Below are 19,346 nucleotides of genomic sequence, written 5' to 3' on the forward strand. Positions count from 1 at the left end.
TAATAAACATTTTCTACGTCATCGTTCCTTATTGTTAGCATGTGAAAACGTCATGTTTTATACTGAAAACTTTAAAAAAGAAAAAAAAAATTAAAGGACTGCTGCTGCAGACCCTCAATGCCATCGACATGGACACTGAAGTTCCCACTAAAGCACCAAAATGTCAGAATATTAGTCCACAGTGAGAAATAATTCCCACCAAATGCACAATACTTCTGTTTGATTACAGCTTTCCTCCAACACTGGAGACCATCTGGTTTAGAAAATTGTTGCGAATGCTAATTTAATTTCTATATATTATAAGATCCCCTGTGACCTGGAAATGGATAGGTTTTGAAGATGAATGAATTATAAGATCTTAAACAGCCCTTGATAAGAAAGTCAGAGCTGTGAAAAAGACCAAAGGAAAGAAGTCAGGAAATATTGAAGGACATTGTTGGTTTTAATCCTCTCATGAATTTACTGACAGTGAGAAAGCCGTAGACTGTGTGTTACAATATCCATCTCCCAGAGACAGATTTTTTCCTTACTTTTTTTTTTTTTTTTTAACCTTACCAATTGTTCGCTCGGTCTAAGATGTGAAACATTTATCACTGCAAATAGAGATAATTTTCCTTGTAGGAAGCAGAGAGCAGACTGGGTTCACACCCGAGAGACTGGGGCCAGTGACTTTTGGCATTTTTGTTGAATAAACTCTTTGAAATGAATTAAATATTCTTCTGCGAACAGCATCCCAGTCAAAATTCATTAGGTTAGTTGGAATCATTTGTTAACTTTTCACCTGCTGCTCATTTGGATTTGGATCAACCAATCAGCGTGCCCGAACTGCATTCCCACAGGATGCACCAATAAGATTTGGGAAGTGTTTGTTTAAACTTTCCTGTAAGTCAACAGTTATTTATCAAAGCTTTGTTGCTTGTATGGATCTTTGCAGAGAAATAAGTGATTAGGCCATTAGAGTGATTATTTACCCATGATCACTGACAGCAGTGAGCTGTTGTGGGGTTATACATATGTTTTTTTAATTGCTCTTAACATGATCTCCAGAACTTTGTAGTGAAAGGTAAGATATTCACAGGAAACGCTGAATGGATTAACTCTCAAATCCAGTTCACTTAATGTTGGAAAGAAGATTGACTGGATCAATGATAAGCCTGCAGTTACATCAGTGCAATGCAATGTCTCGCAAAAACACAAGCACTGACCTTTTGCTGATAAGGTCATTGATACAATTAGCAATCATAGAGCAAAGGGCTCCTCAAGATTTGAATTTCAAGGCATTTTCTGAGCAGCAGCTACGGCAATTAAGAGGACATGAATCAACTGGGAGGATCCTCGGCCTTTCTACCTGTTTTTCAGCACATCAGAAGCATCTTCAGTCTTTTCAGACAGTCGGTCGATGGAAAACGAAGCTAATATCACTTCCTGATGATCACATTATCCAACATAAACACCTTACCCCATCTGATGGCTGTGCTTCCCCTCCCCCCTCATCCACTTCCTCTTCCCCCCTCCACCTGTGAAGGGGAATACCCTCATATGTGTTCAACCGTCTCGTGGCTTCCCAGGAGCCCCATTCTGCCTTCCTCATCAAACATTCATCCTCTTTCTTTGTCTCTCAGAGATCATTACTGCCAGGCCCATGATTAGCTCAAACACCATGATGGATGTATGGTGCTTTTGTTTTAAAGGTTTTTATTGTATCTTTGCATTATTCATCATCAGCAAGCTGTTAAAAGAAAGCAGCCCAAAGTGGCGCGATTTTTGGAAATCGTTTAAAAGGACTGATCCTTGACTAACAATTGATATCAGTGACATTTAAGTGAAATCACTTTAAAAGCAAGAAAAAAGTGTTCCTGCTTCTTTTTATGTGTTTTTAAATTTCATCAGTTATATAACCCAGATATCCCTAATTTTTATTTCTATTTTTTCCATTCATCAAAATGACAGATTGCGTTCAGGATAAGTTGTGATCATTTTTATCAGTTACTACTATGCAAGATTACACGTGAGTTTATTTATTTATTTATTTATTTTTTCCTCATTATTTCAGAAGGACCTTCTGATATATTACTCATTTTAGTTTAACTGAACTTTAGTATTCAGTAGCACCCAAATAAAACTGAAAATAAATTATTAGCAACAATAAATACTCGCATTTTCAAACTTAGATTGTGTTATCCATTATAATGGAATCAGAAAGTAAACAACTGCCATTGCGCTTAATTCAAATGTTGCTAAGTCCCGGTGATGCGCTGAAGTACCTGACATCACCCTGCCACTTCAAATCCCAAGTACACAATATCTCAAGTGAAATCATAAAGCTGCCAAAAATGTATGTCATGTCCCCAAAGCTTATCAGAACCCGTCCGACAAAACAGATTTTCATGCTCTTTACACTTTGAATATCATCAGATGTAACGGTCATGTGTTTGAGGTCACTGCTTGGACACCGAGACGTTTGGAGGGACAGCATCAAACCTCTATATGAAAACGTCAGGGTGAGGTCTTTTCTAACCAGTTCTGCAGATCAATATCATGGTTTGACAAAAACTCTTTTTAAACTTAGAATAATTATAATTCCATTATAATTAGGATTTTTTTTTATAACACATTTGTGAATATTAATCGCAATTCAGTGTTTTAATGCTGCTTTAATGCATCTGTATTATTAAACCTGAAGTCACTATGTAACTTGTAATTCCACAATTTAAATAGTAAAATCAACAGCTGCTCAGCTACCACCATTTTTAATATTTCATGACAGCACATCAGCAGCAGGAGAAGCAAAGAGAGCATCCCTAAGCCCTCTCCTTCACTAGCCTGACAGATACAGTCTTATGAAGAAAAGTATGAATGTACTGCGTTACTACAGTCTTTGCACCCCAAATTAAACTGAAGACACGCACCAGATAATGTGATTCTTTTTTTGTAGTTTGTGCTGATTCTTTATGTAAACATGGACGTCTGTGGGCCAGTGGCAAAAAACCATTTGGTGAATATCACAGATTATGAAAAAACTTTGTCTAGAAAGCTGGAATCATTTCCACGAACTCCAGCACTACTAATTCTCTGTGTCACTGAAGCCATAGTTTATTTTAATGAGAGCCAGGAGTGAAAGAAATCAACAGTTCCTTATTGCTCAGTATGAAAATACTGAGCAATAAGGAATTGTAGCTGACCCAGGACTCACCTGGACAACCTCACATGTACTCAACAAACGTAAGATGGGGGCCAGTCATTTACAGTTAGTGCAGCGGTTCATTTTAATTTCAGTCATACACACATCTTTAATTAATAAGAAGCTTCTCTATGCTTTCGCTTGAGTACGTCCATGTTTAAATCGCTGCACTTGAGTAGAACTCTACTGAAGGCAGGTAGCCTTATTTAACTATTATTTTACGCCACATTATCAGTGAAGGAGGCAATGACTCTGGAGATGCATTCAATTTATATATTCGATCTGAAATTCTACTTATATAAAAGATAAATACTGTGCGCTCTCTGCACTGAAATTGTTATTTTTTTCTCATTCTGCCACAAATTTTGCTTCTGAAACGAACTACTTGAATGCGTTTCCAATCTTTTTGTAGCTGTGATGGTCAATTTGCATTCACCTTGTGTGAAGGAAAGTAAAGAGTTGTGTCTTAAAAACCCTGGTGCAGATTTACTCTCAGTTTACAGAAAATCAGCCCATAAAGACCCACATTTTCAGTCACACAGAGATGCAATAAATAAATAATCATTTACCAGATGTTATAGGCGTCAGGTGTACACTATAAACCAGATTTTATATGGACAATACTGGCAGACATCCAACTGATGGACCTCTGCTCCACTGTGTGTCTGTGTGTGTCAAGTAAATGCATAAACATAAGGAACTAAGCTGTTAAATTGTCCTTTCTGGCAAGAATAGAGGGATTGATCACAGAGGAACTTAACTGTGGTCTCTGCAGCTCTGGTGTATTTTAAGCAATCTGAGAGACATTCAAGCAAAAGCTGGTTTCTCTGAATTTCAAACTAGAAAGTTTTCCCACGATCCTTTAAATGTAATGTTTTGGTAGAGCGCCACGAATTGACTCCAGTGTGAACCTGGGACTAATGGCTGACCGCAGTGTGACTCGGGGCAGCAGCTGTAGGGAAATTAGTGTCTTCCACAGCTTTCTGGAAAGGCTTCATGTGATCATCTACTTTCTTGTGCTGGAGGCTTTCGTTTTAGGGTTTCGCAAGAATGCCTGAGAAAGATGTTTGGCTGGCTTTTGTGGACGGAAAGCTGGTTTTTGCATTGTTCATGAACTCTTTCATGCTGCCACCACTCCACAGTCTGCGTAATTAACATGTTACCCGTCCTTGTGCAGCACTAGCAGCGTGTCTCCCTGTATTATCAAGGAAAAAGTGAAAGGTAAGGGTGCACAGCGTGCAGGGCTGAGCTGTGGAGGGAGCACAGGTCAGATACCATCGTCTGTCTCTGGATTCAGATGATGGCTGTGGAGTATGTTCTTCTTCAGCCAAGCATGATGTGAATAATTTAATCCTGAGCTGTGTGAGCTCACACATCCCACCTCTTAGCCTTATAAGATCAGGATTTACTTGTTTTAAAACATAAAATAATAATAATAATAATTCAATCAAAAAAATAAAGAAGAGGAAAATGCATCTGGTGTGTTATTGGTTCTTGGTGTAGTTTAGAAAGAGTAAAATGTATAAAATGGAAATGATAATGTTGACAGGTGAGATTACAGCACACTCAGACGCTCCATCTGCTGAATGTGCAGCACAGATCCCCCTGAGACAGCAGGAAGCCTCCACACTACATTTTACTTCCCTTAATGACTTTGTCCGGCAGAAGCGACACAGCTTCTAAATATTTGCGCCCCGGGCTCTTCATTTATATTCCCCATGTGTTTTAAAATGTGTCTCAAGCTTCCGATGGTCTGATGACCGAAGAAAGAGTCAGCAGCTGTGTCTGTAGCACATCTCAAAGCACAATGTGATGTTAATCAGCGCTGATATGGCTCAAACTATTTGGACTGCTAATATGTTTAATACGACTTAGCAACAAACACAACAGTGCGTATTTTCTGAGATGAAGAGAATAACACGCACACATAAAAAGCCTTCTCTGAAGAAATCAGTCGATAAGATAAAGCGCGATTGTGGAGAACATCGCCTTTTCTCCAACACTCTGTGCCAGACCAACTCATTTCCAAGTTTCTACATTTTTTTTCCAGGTGCTTTGGACTTTCTGTTCCTCAAAGTGATTTCTCTAATGTGTGTTGGGGGAGACATGGCGATCGGTGTGTGCTGCAGCGCCTGTTTAGTAGTTTTTCAGTAGCCTTACATGCGGACGGTTGTGCAGCAAGTAGACATGACTGTAGTCAGAGATGTGGGGTTACACAAAGAGCCAAAATACGGCCATCATGCGTTAATGCAAAAGAATAAACACATTTCTGACAGACTGGTCCATCCTCTTTGTGTTGTGGATAACAAGATGTTGTCCACACAATAAAAGAGAGGAGAGCAAAGACTCAACAAATCCAGATCTGGATGCAGCGAATTTGTTTATCTCCTCTGGGATGCTGTTCAAGTTCCCACCAAAATGCGCCTTCAGGCATTGAAATAAATCAAACACACAACAGTGTCTCACCTTTTCGGGGGTCTTCAGTTGTCGGATGGAGGAAGTGTGAAAAAGCAGCGCAGCAGCAGCATCCTTCACCGCCGCTGGCTCAAGTTTGACCCGCCGGAGCCGGAGCTGTCCGTGGTGCTGGTTCAGTCACAGTCCGAAGAACGGTACCAGTCCACTTCTATGTTCCGCTGACAATTACGTTTATCTCATTGAACTTCGACAATGAATCAGAATTATGACATGCACGACTGATCTAGAGAGAGAGAGAGAGAGAGAGAGAGAGAGAGAGAGAGAGAGAGAGAAACAAACTCGAGGGTTTGTGAGTCTGATAGGATGCCAGATTGTCTGCTACAGTGCGCAGGAAACGGGCGGGTGTGGAGGCAATTAGGTAGAAAGTTTGAAATCTACCTGTTACTCGACTGAAATCTTCAGCATGGCAACAATGTTCTCATCAGATCAGCGCGCAAACCTGGCGGAGCTTCAACCCTCAGAGGGGTTGGACACTTGGAGAAAAGCGAGTTTTCTCCGTGCAGGGTGAGTCCTGGAAATGCCCCCGTCTCATCGCAACTGGGGGCGAATGAATATTGTGTAACAGTGGACACAACGCGTGCAGACTGCGGTGCCTGACAGCCGCTTTGAAAGCTGTTGGACTGAATGTAAATATCAGCGCCGGAGGCGTCGTCCCCTATTTGTTCAAGCGGTCACGGTGAAGGGGGGCGGGGGGGGGGAGGTGGGCGGTGGAGCACAACATTCAAATAAGGATGCTTTGGAGGACACTTATCTCTGGATTTTCTTTTTTTTGTTTTATTATTATTATTCTTTAATTTCTAAGACCCAGACAAGTTGTAACACGGCCCGGCAGAGTGTGAGGTCAGTCCCGGAGGGAGCTGCGCGCTCTGAGCGGGACGAGCTGCGACCATCTTCTCTTTCCCGCAAAAAAGGCGCGCAGTGATCGGCATCTAAATTTGTATGTAGCAACCCGCCCGCAATATTCTTCCCACCTCCATCTCCCTCCACGTGGAATGTAATGAGATTAATAATTAACATCATGGGAAGGCAATAATCCCCGCGCCCCCAAAGCTGCATGACACCCCTGTAGGTCTCACAATTAATTAAATCAGCTGCTGACCTGGTGTGTCAGCGCAGACTCTTCCAGACTGATTTTCATTTTTGCCTCTGGAAAAAAGGGGCTTCTGGGAATAAGGCTGGAAGTGCCACAGACTTTGAGGTGAAACGTTTCAGAGCTTTATGAAAGTCAATCTTCCGCCCCTCCCATGTGCCAAACACCTGAGTAGGTGGATATATAAGAGAGATGATGCCTCATTCCTACATTAATGTGTTCTTTGTAAGGCCTCCGGATAAGCTTCAATGTTCCTCAGCACCACTATTCTAAAATATAGTTGGTTATAAAACTTCAATCCCAAAATATTCTTCAACTGTGATGATGATAAGGCACATGATTCACGGCTAACGTACCTATCCCCAAGGCCACACTCATATTGTTTAATTTGATATGATTGATATGTGCCCATTTCAAATAATAATAAAATGGTTAATGCACATTTGTTTTTTCAATCCATTAACACACAAAACATTTTGATAAGGTTCCTTAAGTTTGTTTGCTTGACCATGTTTGTAGAGCTGGGTAATTTCACAGATGAAAATTAAAACTCATCACTGCTCTCTGAAGCACAAAATGAAACACATCATTTGATTTGACATTTTCTTAGCCAGACTAGGATCAAGGGAGCCACTTTGTCTCTGTGTGTTAATCAGTAGAATGACTGTGCCTGCACTGCCATGAATTTGAAGGAAAACATTTGTACTTATAGGTCACGATGTTCATTAAGGCCGCTGGCTAAAGAACACGTGTGTCCATCAAAAATCAGCAGTCTGTTAGAGCCTCCTCTCGTTCTCCTGCTGTATATGTAGCTGATTAAGAAAATTGTGACACAAATGCCAAAACACTCTTTCAAAAAGTGACCAGATAAATTCCGCTTCATGCTTAAGTGAATGTAAAGTAAATTTGTACACTACTAACAACATTGTAAGGACAGTCAGCGTGTGTGTGATTCCCATATTTGGATTGATTTGTGCGCTGGGAAATCGCTCACCCAAGAAAATCTTAAAACTGGGGCTTTTTTTCCTACTGTTCCCTGAAAAACACATTATGCCTTTATTAGCTCATTTGATCAGCATTTCTCTTTTATCCAGCCTTTGAACTCCAATCCTGTGTCTTTGCTAAAGAGGCAATGGCAGTGGTGGCCATTACGAGAGCCCAGTGGCTGACAGTTAAGAGCGAGCTTAATAAGTTATCAGGCACTTACTGCTTCATCAATAACTTCAGTGTATCTCACTGCCGCCCACACTTTGTTCCATCTCTGTGCTTCTCTCAGGAAAAAGACGGACGAATGATGGAGCTTTGTGCTAGAAAATAAAGTTGGTTATAAACACACATCCTTGGAGAATAAGGGCAGAGTTTGTTTGTTTGTTTGTTTGTTTGTTTTTTTTTTTGCAAAAACATATAAGCATAACTGATACCTGTCAACTCAACTTTTAATTTGAAAATTTTATTTCAGACAGAGGGACAAAACCATGGCAATGTGCTGTACATTACTTACCACCATCTCACACCACCAACAAGTTCCACCTACAAACATATCACAACTATTGTGTGAAAGTGAGCGAATATCGGCTACAAAGAGAACTGCAGAGGGGTTTAACAGACTATAGGAGAGAACATTATGTTAGGAAAACTAAAGCAATTAGCCAACAGCAGAGTAACAAGGAAATATTCTGTACATATCCGGGGGAAAACACTTTCATTTGAAATTTGATTATCACCTCTAGTCCTGGTGACTTGGAGACTTTAGTGGTGTTACTTTGTCAGCACGCTCACTGGTGTTGACAAAAGGTTTTTCTCTGCTTCAGATTTTGCTTCAAATTTTCAGTAAAAAATAATAATAACAATGAAACAGGTTGGTCATAATGTCAGCAGATTATCTTCTGTACATTTTCACCCAATCATTATTGTATATCAATACACCAAAGTCAGGTAATGCACACAAACACGTGACGCACAATTTCCTCAGGACATGACCGTGAGACTGAGGAACAATATAACCTGTCACACATGGCAAAGAGGTGCTGTATAATGATCCAGTGTCATTCCTTTGATATGGATCATAATCTGAAGAATGGTCGTGAAAGAGTTCAACAGATCGAAGTTTGAAATGAAGCATAGGATTAAACCATCTTGACTCTCAGTTGCCGCACACCATGTGCAGAAAAAATTAGGTTGACTTAGCGGGACTTAATCCCATGTGGTTGTCTGTTGCTCTATCCTGACAGTTTAAATATGAGATCAGGAATTCTTTTTATGAAACGAGATTACGTGATAACAAAAAGTACAGGCTTCAAAAAGAGACTTAGAAGGCGCAGAAATATGGCATGTTGGTCATGGCATGAACAGCTTTAGATCCACCAACAAGATTACATGACAGATAACCAGCAAACGCAACCACTGAGAAACTCTCTAGCATGTCGGTATTAAATGGCCACTTCCCCTTATCTCATCAGCATCCTTCCTACTCCTCTCCACCCCCCAAGGCCACCTTCTTCTCAGCCACAAGTTCAACTGTTTCCCTAGCACCATCTTCACCCTCAGGGAGCTCCTTCGCTTCACCATCCTGCTGCTCCTCCCTCCCTTCTCCCTGCTCTTCCTGATCCATGTCGAGCTCCTCAAAGGACGAGCCGCTGCCCACAGACCCGTTTGAGTCTCTGTCGCTGTGCTCCCTGTGCTTAATGTCTTCATTTGCATCCATTATGTCCCTCAGAGGCAGGGATGAGGCCAGCGAGGCGGCTGTGGAGGCAGCCAGGGATGTTTCTCTGCTGTCCCAGGGCACGCCACCGCTGACTGAGCTCTCATCACTGTGCGAATCGGCACCTGTAGCAACACAGGGAACACAGAGATGAAAGACGCTGCCTGAGAAATCTTTGTGAACAGCCTGTGCACTGAAATCAAGCGATTAAAGGCAGGCAAAACGGAGTTACGCTACTTATAATGACAAAACAGGATATGTGGGAGTTTGAGTAAGTCATTCACATTATGTTGCTGCACATCCTTTTTTATTCAGCAGTACACACGTTTGGACACAAGATTCCTGTAAGTGCCCAGAATTAAAACACCTCAGAGCCCAGGCCGATAAAGATATTTTTCTAGGACCTGGTGTCCACATATGAGGCCATTTTACTTCCACTTCCTGGTGGCAAAAGAGTATAATACATTACAGGTTAGATTTAAGATGACCCACAACACACAACACGAAAGAGAAATTAAAAACGCATGCCATGCAAGAGATCAGGTCTTAGGAGGTTAAAACTGCAAATGCCTGCCTCATGGGAAGCTAAAGGAAAGGGAATAATCAAAGTCACTCAGATCCATCCTCAGAGGACTGCGGCTGGTTTTGTGTAGCTAACTATGGCTTCTCAGGGAAGAATGCTGTTGCTGGTGCTGTCTGCAGCTTATAAAACATATCTGAAATCATCAAGAAAAACATCACTTAGCTTAATTGGTGCAGATTTCCTCACCCACATCATCGGCTTGCTAATGCTTTCAGACTAAACCTGATTCTAATTGGCCTTTGATCTATCATCTTCTGTGACTCAAAAACCATTCATTATCCCTGACTACTGATAATATTCTTCAGTGTTTCTGTGCTGGCGATGCAGAAGATAAATGCTGTGATAAGAAATGTTAATTGCAATAAAAATCCGGAGTATGAAAAGATTTGAAGAAGGTGAAAATATTCTGTGTTGATCAATCAACAGTTCACTAAATGGAGAACACTGTGACGAGTTGATAAAATATATTAAAACATGAATTTCCACATGACAACCAGAGCCCAGACTGATAAATATAAAAGAGGCACATCACACCTCCCACCAACACAACAAATATTACTCAGTGGGCTGTCCACAGTTGATCTTCCAGCTTCCAGAGGACACGTCAGAGGTGGAAGAATACATAAGCAAAACACAGAAAAAAGCCAAACAGAAAAATAAATTCTAGATTATCTTTTCTTTTTCAAGTGTGTGTTTTATTCGAACAATTGTGGCCAGATGAATGACTCATCTGCCCAAATTTGTTCTGCAAGAAAATCTGGGTTAGGGTTTGCCCACTGTGGAATTTTCAGATTTAGTCCATCCTATTCTGCTGCAATCTACTTAAGTTTTTCATTTGTTTTATTGTTTACAATGAACGAGCTTGATATAGAACACACACACAAAAAAAAAAAGATCCGACTTGACTTGACTATCCCGCAGGACATTGAAGCACTAATGTCGAATCCGTTTTCCTACTATGTCCACACTCCAAATAAACCCATCCACACATCAAAGTGAGTTTGTGCTAAATATGTCATGAGGGACTCATACACAATAAACAGTGAGTCTTGGAGCTGCTGACTAAGGTCAGCTTTTTCTTTTGTTCATTCAAATCTTAGTGCCACTCAGGAATCTAATTATCACATCCAACCGATCTAATCCTTTTTTGCAATAAAGAATATAATATATGGGAAGGCTATTATGGTGATTTTCATCATCTATTTATGGGCCTGTTGATTAGATAGCAGGCCCGAACATAACCACTGGGAATGGTCTTCAATGGAACAAGTCCAGTGTGAAAGTGATGTGACACAGGGGTATTACTTTAAAGTGCATATGGATGAGATTATGCGCAGATTTATATTTCATTTGCATGATGCAGTAAAACGACGTTTCCGTGAAGACTGGTTTTACGATACAAGGAGTTTTTGCAGGAAATAATGGGCCTATTTAGGGTAATTGGGCAGACAGCCCCCAAGAAAGAGCCTGAACACACTGGATAACGTTCAACCCCACTACAACTGCAAGCAAGTCCTGAAATTGCTACCCTGGTTGAAGCCAGCTGTGCCTCTGAAAGTCTTTTAGATAACATTTGCCTAAATTAGTTGCTAAATTGGGCCCATTGGGATTATTAGCAGAAAATCAAGGTCTTGTTCTTCAAACTATTTGAAACAGAGGATAGGATTTTTAAGGAGATAATTAGACACAGACGTGGCTAAGGCACGCTGAGAGTTTGGAGAATCAGAGTTTAAGTGGATAGTGAAAAAAAGGTGACAGGAAATGCCTAAATGAAGAGGGGACCCAATAGATGAATGTCCAGTTTACATATGAGGGCTGGACAGAGGCAGCATTTAAAGCTGCTCTTTCTTTTCTCTGCCACCAAATGTTGTTTTTCTTGCTGGGAGCAGATGGTGGTGATGAGAGATACTGTGTTTATGAGAGGTTAGAATATTCTTAACACTATCAAGACTCACTACCACGAATTGTTTCAGCATAACTTCAGTTGAAGAACGGATGGAAGGAGAAGCAGTGGAAATGGTTCTTGGTGAGGTCAGAACTGAAGTTTGATGCTGAACTCACAAAATTTCATTTGGACATATATATATATATTTGTTATTTCCTCAGTGATGTCCATATATCCATGTCTGTCAGACTAATATATATGTAGTAAAATTTTTGGGACTTGTTCCTCTATATGTGAATGTATCTATATTTGCAGAACACTAGTATGACATTGTCAAGTTGACCTTTGAACTTCTCAGATATACGATAATTATATAATTCTTGGGACTGTGTATAGATGGCATGGCGATTAAGTTGACGGGCTTGTTTGGCACCAGGGCTGGTTTGTGTCCTTAAAACGTTCCACAGGACCAATGCTGCTGTGATCACCAGATCACCAGACAGGTTTTTATTTTTTTTTTTTTAGTTTGTTTGAGTGTTTACTGATTCTCTGTGCTGTGATAGAGGCAGGACAAATGTTCAGGCACAGTCAGAGTTTATGGTCAAGTCAGTCTATAATGTGAACAGTGGATGAAGGATGAAACATCGAAGGCAATCTCCCAAGTGCCAGTGGGGGATTTCCACAGCCGGCTTGTCAGACAAAGCTTAGCTCCACCGATTGATCTGTCTCTCATCAAGAAAGCTTGGCTGTGTCTCTGAGACTCAAACACACAGACACATGACGAACACACACACACACACACACACACACTAAACGTAACTGACCAATAACAGTTCAAAAACACACAGATTTACCAGTTAATGTGCAGGAACAACGCAAACGAACAAACAGGTAGACATTTATATAGCCATACACCTGCTTAAATAAGTTTTCAAACATAACTTCTTTTTTTTTGTTTGACAAATTTTGCAAAAGTGGAATGTACAAACTTCTACTGCACAATAAAACTTCTATCACTCACATCAACTCCATTCATTCTTCCACCACCATCACACAGCCCTTTTCAGACTCTGTGTTAAGGGAGCATAAAAAGGATTTAAAACCCCTGTAAAGAGCTTCCAAACAATGAGTGAAGAATTATTCTAACCAATCCTCTGAAACATGACCCCAAAGTCCAATGTGTTTTCTGTTGTATGTATTCTTATTTTCATTAAACCAAGTACAAAAATGTCATTCACTGTGATGAAACGTAGACCATTGTGTGCTGACATTTTAAATAGTGTAGGGAAGCAATAGTTGGATGTTTTGAGAAATACAGCTGTGTTGCTGTCGACATAAAATTGTCAGGCAACTACCAGAAACTCCAGGAAGTCGCTGGACTGCACTTGGCTGCTACCCATTTACTGACTGCTTTCGGTATTAGGCACTGTAGCTAGCAATGGGTGCAGCAACCATGTCTGTGTGTGTGTGTGTGTGTGTGTGTGTGTGTGTGTGTGTGTGTGTGTGCCAGTCTGAGTGAAAGCTGGACCTCAGGGACTCCAGTTTTCTGCTATTTTATTCAATTCTGTCTACTTTGTCCTCTCGGGTCTGTAAAACCTTGGGATTTTTTATATAATATGCTGAGATAGGTGAGCTACTTCTTTGCAGTAGCTCCACAGAAAAGGGATCTCATCTCACATTAAACCTCAGATAATACTAACGTTATGTTGCATGTTGAAAATGTTTGCACCATTTATAAACTTTTTTTTTTTTTTTACAAAATATAAAGTTAAATATAAATTTAAATGTGTAAATGTACTACAGAATGTCGCAAAATGACTTTTCTTATATTTGTAAAACACTAACAGTCAACTTCATTTTATCAGAATTTATTTGCTTAAATGTCTTCTAGCTCTTTAGGCCTTTTCTCGTTTGTCAGAAAGGCAAGCAACAATCTAAGTGGAGTCTCGATCTGATAATGCTAACAAATGAATTTAAAGATGTGAGTGGCCTTGCCAGTCATTTCAGCAGAATGTCCGTGGCTCTGCATATCTTGGGAGAAAGGCCTTGACTTGTGTCAGGCAGCACCACTCTGCTTCAAAAGTGTCCAAAGTTGTAACCTAATCCATTCTCTACAGTTCAGATGTGTTAAAGATCTCAAATAATCTGAGCTGCAGACAGAATGCACTTAAGGTAAATCAACACACATCCACCCTCTTTGTCCCATCAGCCCAGCATCATTTACTTTCTCTGGCGATTTGTACAATGACAAAGTCAATACTGTCAGTGGTCCAACCTACAGGTCCAGCAAGTTTGAAAGAGTAATAGCAGCAGAAAGGACATTGCTTGAAGACACATACTTGCAGTGACAGAACAATTACAGAGACTCATATATCATATGTCCTCTGTGATCCAAGGGTAGGAGAGGAGTCAGTGCTGTATTGGACAAAACAAAAGTTGTCACAGATTGCTGTCTAGCTGACATATGCTGTAGTTTTAACAGAGCAGAAAGATGCTCAGGGGTGGACAGTAAGTGCATTTACTCAAACACTGGACAACAGTGTATGTATGGAGTGGCTGTACTTTCTTGAATAATGTTTGTTTTGTTTTAGTTTTTTCTCAGAATCTTTGACATTTGCTCAGCTACATTTAAAAGTTAGATATTGCACGCTTGACTCCACAGTATTTGTGTCTACATTAGATAAAGATCTGGCAGATGAGTCCTCTCCAGAGTGCCACAACCTTATCTCAAGTCAATGTTTGAAATCTTCCAAAATACAGAGAGATTCCTTTCATTTTTAATGTGCACTGTGTTTACCTCTCCCAGACACCAAAAAAACTAAACAAAACAAAACACACACACAAAAAAGTGATGTGGAAATGACAATTGCTCTATTGGTCAATTCAATTGGGTTCTATAGCCATTTCTATTATCATTGTATCATATTCTACAAGATCAATGGTCATCCAGTAGGTTGTTGTTTAACTCAAGGGAGAAAAACAACTTTCATCCATATTGAAGGAAAACATGACTTTTAGGGAAACAAAGACATTTCTGTTAGCATTTTCGTTCCTTGGCAGAGCCTTTTTTGGTTGATGCTGTCAATTATTTCCAAATGTGGAGCTCTGCTGTAGCTAGTGTTAAGTTTCAAATCAGAAAATTTTACCTGTAATGTCAGTTGCTCTGTCTTCGTCAGAGTCCTCCTCTTTCACATCTGGTTTGACCTCCTCTTTCATCTCAGGGACAAAGAAGTCCATCTGGTGAGACAGTGGAACCATATAGTTGATGACGTCTGTGCCACAGACCTCAATGGTTGGGAATGCACACAGCTTCCTCTCCTGTGAAAGAAATCAGACAAAGAGGAGAGTTGGAGGTCAGGTTTAACACGTAACATGTGTCACCAAACTATTGTTCTGAATCTAATATTAGTTAAATTTTCTGGCCCTGGAGCACATACGCAATGAAATTTTGTTGTATGTGCACTGCAGTGTATACTTGAAAGACAATGAAGCATTGTATCTGAAAATGTATCAGCTTCATAGTAGAGCACATAGAACTCAGGACTTAAACTTTTTGATGTCCTTAAGAACATCTTAACCTTTTGTAATTGAGATTTGTTGGGAAAATAAAGAACAGAAAGTCAGAAAAAAGGAATAATATGATTTTTGTATCTGCTGATCTATGCAAAGAAATAACATGACCTCTTTTCAGCGGCACTGCAAACATATTTATATTTGACTTAAATTGTGTCTCATGGGACTCTGGTATACATGGAAAAAAATCTGAACTGAGTCACTGGCATACCCACAGTTTGTCTGATACATTCACGTGTACAGTTATTCTGTTGCTGGGTACAGGCACTTCAAAACACACCAAGACTTTAGAAAATGTACTTTTCACTCCAAACTTAAAACTTAAAAATTTTGGAACATAACAAACAAACCAAAGACAGCCAGTACAGAGCGTGAAGGCAGATCTACAGAACTGAGTTTATGGCAGCAGATGCGTTGTTAGACAAACAAGAGCCATCAGATATGTAACTGCCTCAACTTTGCTGACATTACACAATGTCTTTGACACATTAATATGAATATGCTCTCTCCCATATGACTCCATTAAAGATGTATTACCACCCACATTTATGTGTCTACATTTGCACTCTGTGGTGGTGTGCGTAGAGAGGAATGAGCTTATAAATATTATACCATATTTTCTCTAAAGAGGACATTAGCCTTGCATAATTTTGTCTTTTTGCTTTCATATAGCTCTCCAGGGAAAGCAGAGAAGTGAGCTCTCCGGTGGGCTGTCAGAGTACAGCTGGAGGAAGCCTGGGTACGCTGCACACACACACTCAGCTACAATTGGTCACAAAATGACGAATGAATTAGTGAAAAGCACACTAATATATTTACTCCACAATTAGTTTCTGCTATATACACACACACACATCCGTATAGTGTATTGAGGTGATCACTGAAAAACAATACTGGGTCACAGTGCAGTGCTAACAATAACCCTATACTTAACCACACAATCGTTATCAAGGTTTATTGAATGTCTTTCCTTCAAAAAAGAATCTATGTCATAGCAGCTGCTCTATCAGAAAGTCTTTAAAACCTTTCAGGCCCAGTTTTGAAATCTAAAATCCCCCCTTTGAACATATACAGGGCTTTCTCTCTTCCTGAATCTAAGTGAAAAACACATTCATTTTTGTAAGGCTACTACCAGAAAAATGTGTTGAATAGAACTTTTGTGTTTAGCTTTTCTTTGTTTGGGATCTCATGTGGTCTTTTTCACATATTCTTTCCCACATGGACGTAGTAACAAATCCAGTCCTTTATATTACACAATAAAATTCCCATTTTTATGCTCAGAGTGGTCTGCCTCTGGTCGTGTGACAAAAAGGTCTATTCTAGGCAGTTTGTAGAAGGCAAGAAACATGTTGGGCATTTCAACAGCGGTCACATGACTCATCCACTTCCACTGGGTCAGAGTGAGCTGGGCTGATAGATTGGTTTTAATCTAATCCTCTGCAAAATAAGAGTGTAGGAGCTGGTATGAATCACCTGGCTGCTACACACAGGGGTTCCAGCCCCAGGACAGTCTATGCAAATGAGTACGCATTTCTTTGAACATACACCGATAATGAGCAGGGAACTAGAGACAAAGATGGTTCACTATACTGTAGGCACACACACACACACACACACACACACACACACATGCACGCATGTCTCCGTGGGATACTGTCACAGATAAGAGAAAGAAAACAGCATATGAGAAAGATGTGCCCCAGTATGTGTGTGCATAACTGACAGTCACATTTACCATGAATAAACAGGAGTTTGTTTGTGTTAATCATATTCTGTCTGTATAAGAGGTGTCAGCGCTTATGCCAAGAGGGACTGTAGATTTTTATTTTCGCTGGAGACTAAATGGAGTGATTTTACTGATTAACGGACCATCGGGCAGAGAGGAAGAACTGGTTGGGGAATCGCCTCATTATCTTTGGTAGAAATGATAACCTGAACATTGCTCAGTGCTCCATGACAGCATGAGGCCTCCTCTTTCATATGTGAAGAATTTTGCTTTCAGCACAGGAAATGACAAAGAGCGCTTTCCTACCAACTCAGGATATTTTGGTATAGCCTGAGGTAATTGATGCTTCTTTGACCTTGCAGTACCATGAACAGCTACGCAGGTCATCCAGTGGAAACCATTGCATCGTGAGTCATACTTGTGCGTGCTGTCAGTGATGCTCTCTCAGTATTCCTCTGTCATTTTAGTTTTTTTATTTTTCAATTTTTTTTTATTGCTTATCGCTGGTTAGTATATTGACTCTTCATTGGCCTTTTGCCTGTGAACCTATTTTTACACAACTTTCTTCAGACTGGCTTATGTTTATCATCTTACCCATATGGAAGACTTTGATTTGGGTTCAAATAGGTACTTGGTCAACAATGCGACTCTTCTTTGTCGTCACGATTACAATAATCATGCTATCTATTTCCCAACAGCCTATCATGCAGCGAACATATATCCATTTAAATCCACGTCTGCGTCTGGGAACTGTTGGGATAGAAATATGCTCTTCTGCAGGATAGAGACATAGATGACACTCAATCACCTAAAAACAGGTCAGTAGCTCCTTCCTGCTGCCTCAGAGCAAATTTTGCATTTATGACCCCCACAAAGTCACTTATTCTAGTTTAACACTGATCCATTATTGCAAAGCAAAAGACCGACAGCACATCCAATTTGTAACATCACATATACGGCACAGACCATCACCTTCTCCTAACCTTCATAATGGTTCGACACAAAAGGAATGGACTTCTACGTCTGTGTTACACAAGCTCACTCTTAGTAATGAATGACCTGGCAGAACTGAGATGTTTGTCCATTAAACATTTTACATTTAAATAAACTGATTGAGAGTAAGTGGCTGATAAAGAATGAGTGATGCAATTATGATGTAACGCAACCTTCTCTTTATTACCTGGCGTAAATGATGCCACCTTTTACACCATTCTCTGTAAGATATTCTCCAAACTGCTTTTCTGTACTGCAGAAAATCAATGTCAGGATTGGGATGTAAAAGAATTCTGTCCATACTTAATCTGAAAATCTTTTTTCTTCTTCTTTTTTTTTTTTTTAATTTTCAATATCATGTGGAATCATGCAAAAAAGGTATATACATTTTCATTTCATTTAAACACTTCTCCAGCAGATTTTAAAACTGCATGCTCTGTGTGCTTACAGACTCTCAAGGTAGAAAATCATCCTAATTGGAGTAATCAGAAAGTGTAGAGCTCAGTTAGGATGAAAAGCTAAGCAGCCCTGATGAAATGGAAATGACAAAATTGACAAAATGACAATGTATATCAGAAGGCAGGGGCATCCAAACTTTTTTCAAAGAGGGCCAGATTTAATGAGGTGAACATGCGTGAGGGCCAATCATTCTGCCTGATATTCTTTGAATCATTAAAATTAAATGCAAACAACATACTTTTCATTTTGTACATGTATGACAAATCTAAGCAGCTATTACCAATTTCACCCTCCCTTTAATATCTGAAGGACATGAGAATAATCTGAAACAAAATATGTTTTGAGAAAAGAATTCAGGAAGCTGAACTATATCTCAGGTTCATTTTAAACATTATTCATAATTCATGATGTCTGTCAAGTTTTAAGTTGAAGATGTATGAACAGGAACATTCATCTCATTAAGTGACATAATTCCACGTGTCCAATTATATTTAACTGATAACTGATTCATCAATTTTGACTGAGATTTTATGATTTATTCATCTCAGATTAACAAAACAAATAACTTGTCTGCACTAATGTGAAGGGTGATACTGAGATCTGGACTGCAGCACATTTTCACAGCACAGTCTTCGGTGGATTCACCGTCGGACAAAGATCTGCAGTGTTTTGCAGTTAAA

At 39.9% G+C, this 19,346-nt stretch overlaps 1 protein-coding gene across 1 annotated transcript in view; it reads right to left on the reverse strand.

Annotated features, from left to right (window-relative positions):
- Positions 1-8,170: 8,170 nt before the first annotated feature.
- The window catches only part of tex264a (testis expressed 264, ER-phagy receptor a), a 54,475-nt gene continuing 43,299 nt past the window's right edge, over positions 8,171-19,346 (reverse strand). Inside the window, exons 3-4 of the mRNA XM_029501983.1 lie at positions 15,062-15,233; positions 8,171-9,572 (exon numbers count right to left, since the gene is read on the reverse strand). Coding sequence (XP_029357843.1) covers positions 9,214-9,572; positions 15,062-15,233 — 531 coding nt within the window. The 3' untranslated portion in view covers positions 8,171-9,213. The remainder of the gene's footprint in view (positions 9,573-15,061; positions 15,234-19,346) is intronic.

This window comes from Echeneis naucrates, chromosome 5 (genome assembly GCF_900963305.1).
Source record: "Echeneis naucrates chromosome 5, fEcheNa1.1, whole genome shotgun sequence".
NCBI lineage: Eukaryota > Metazoa > Chordata > Actinopteri > Carangiformes > Echeneidae > Echeneis > Echeneis naucrates.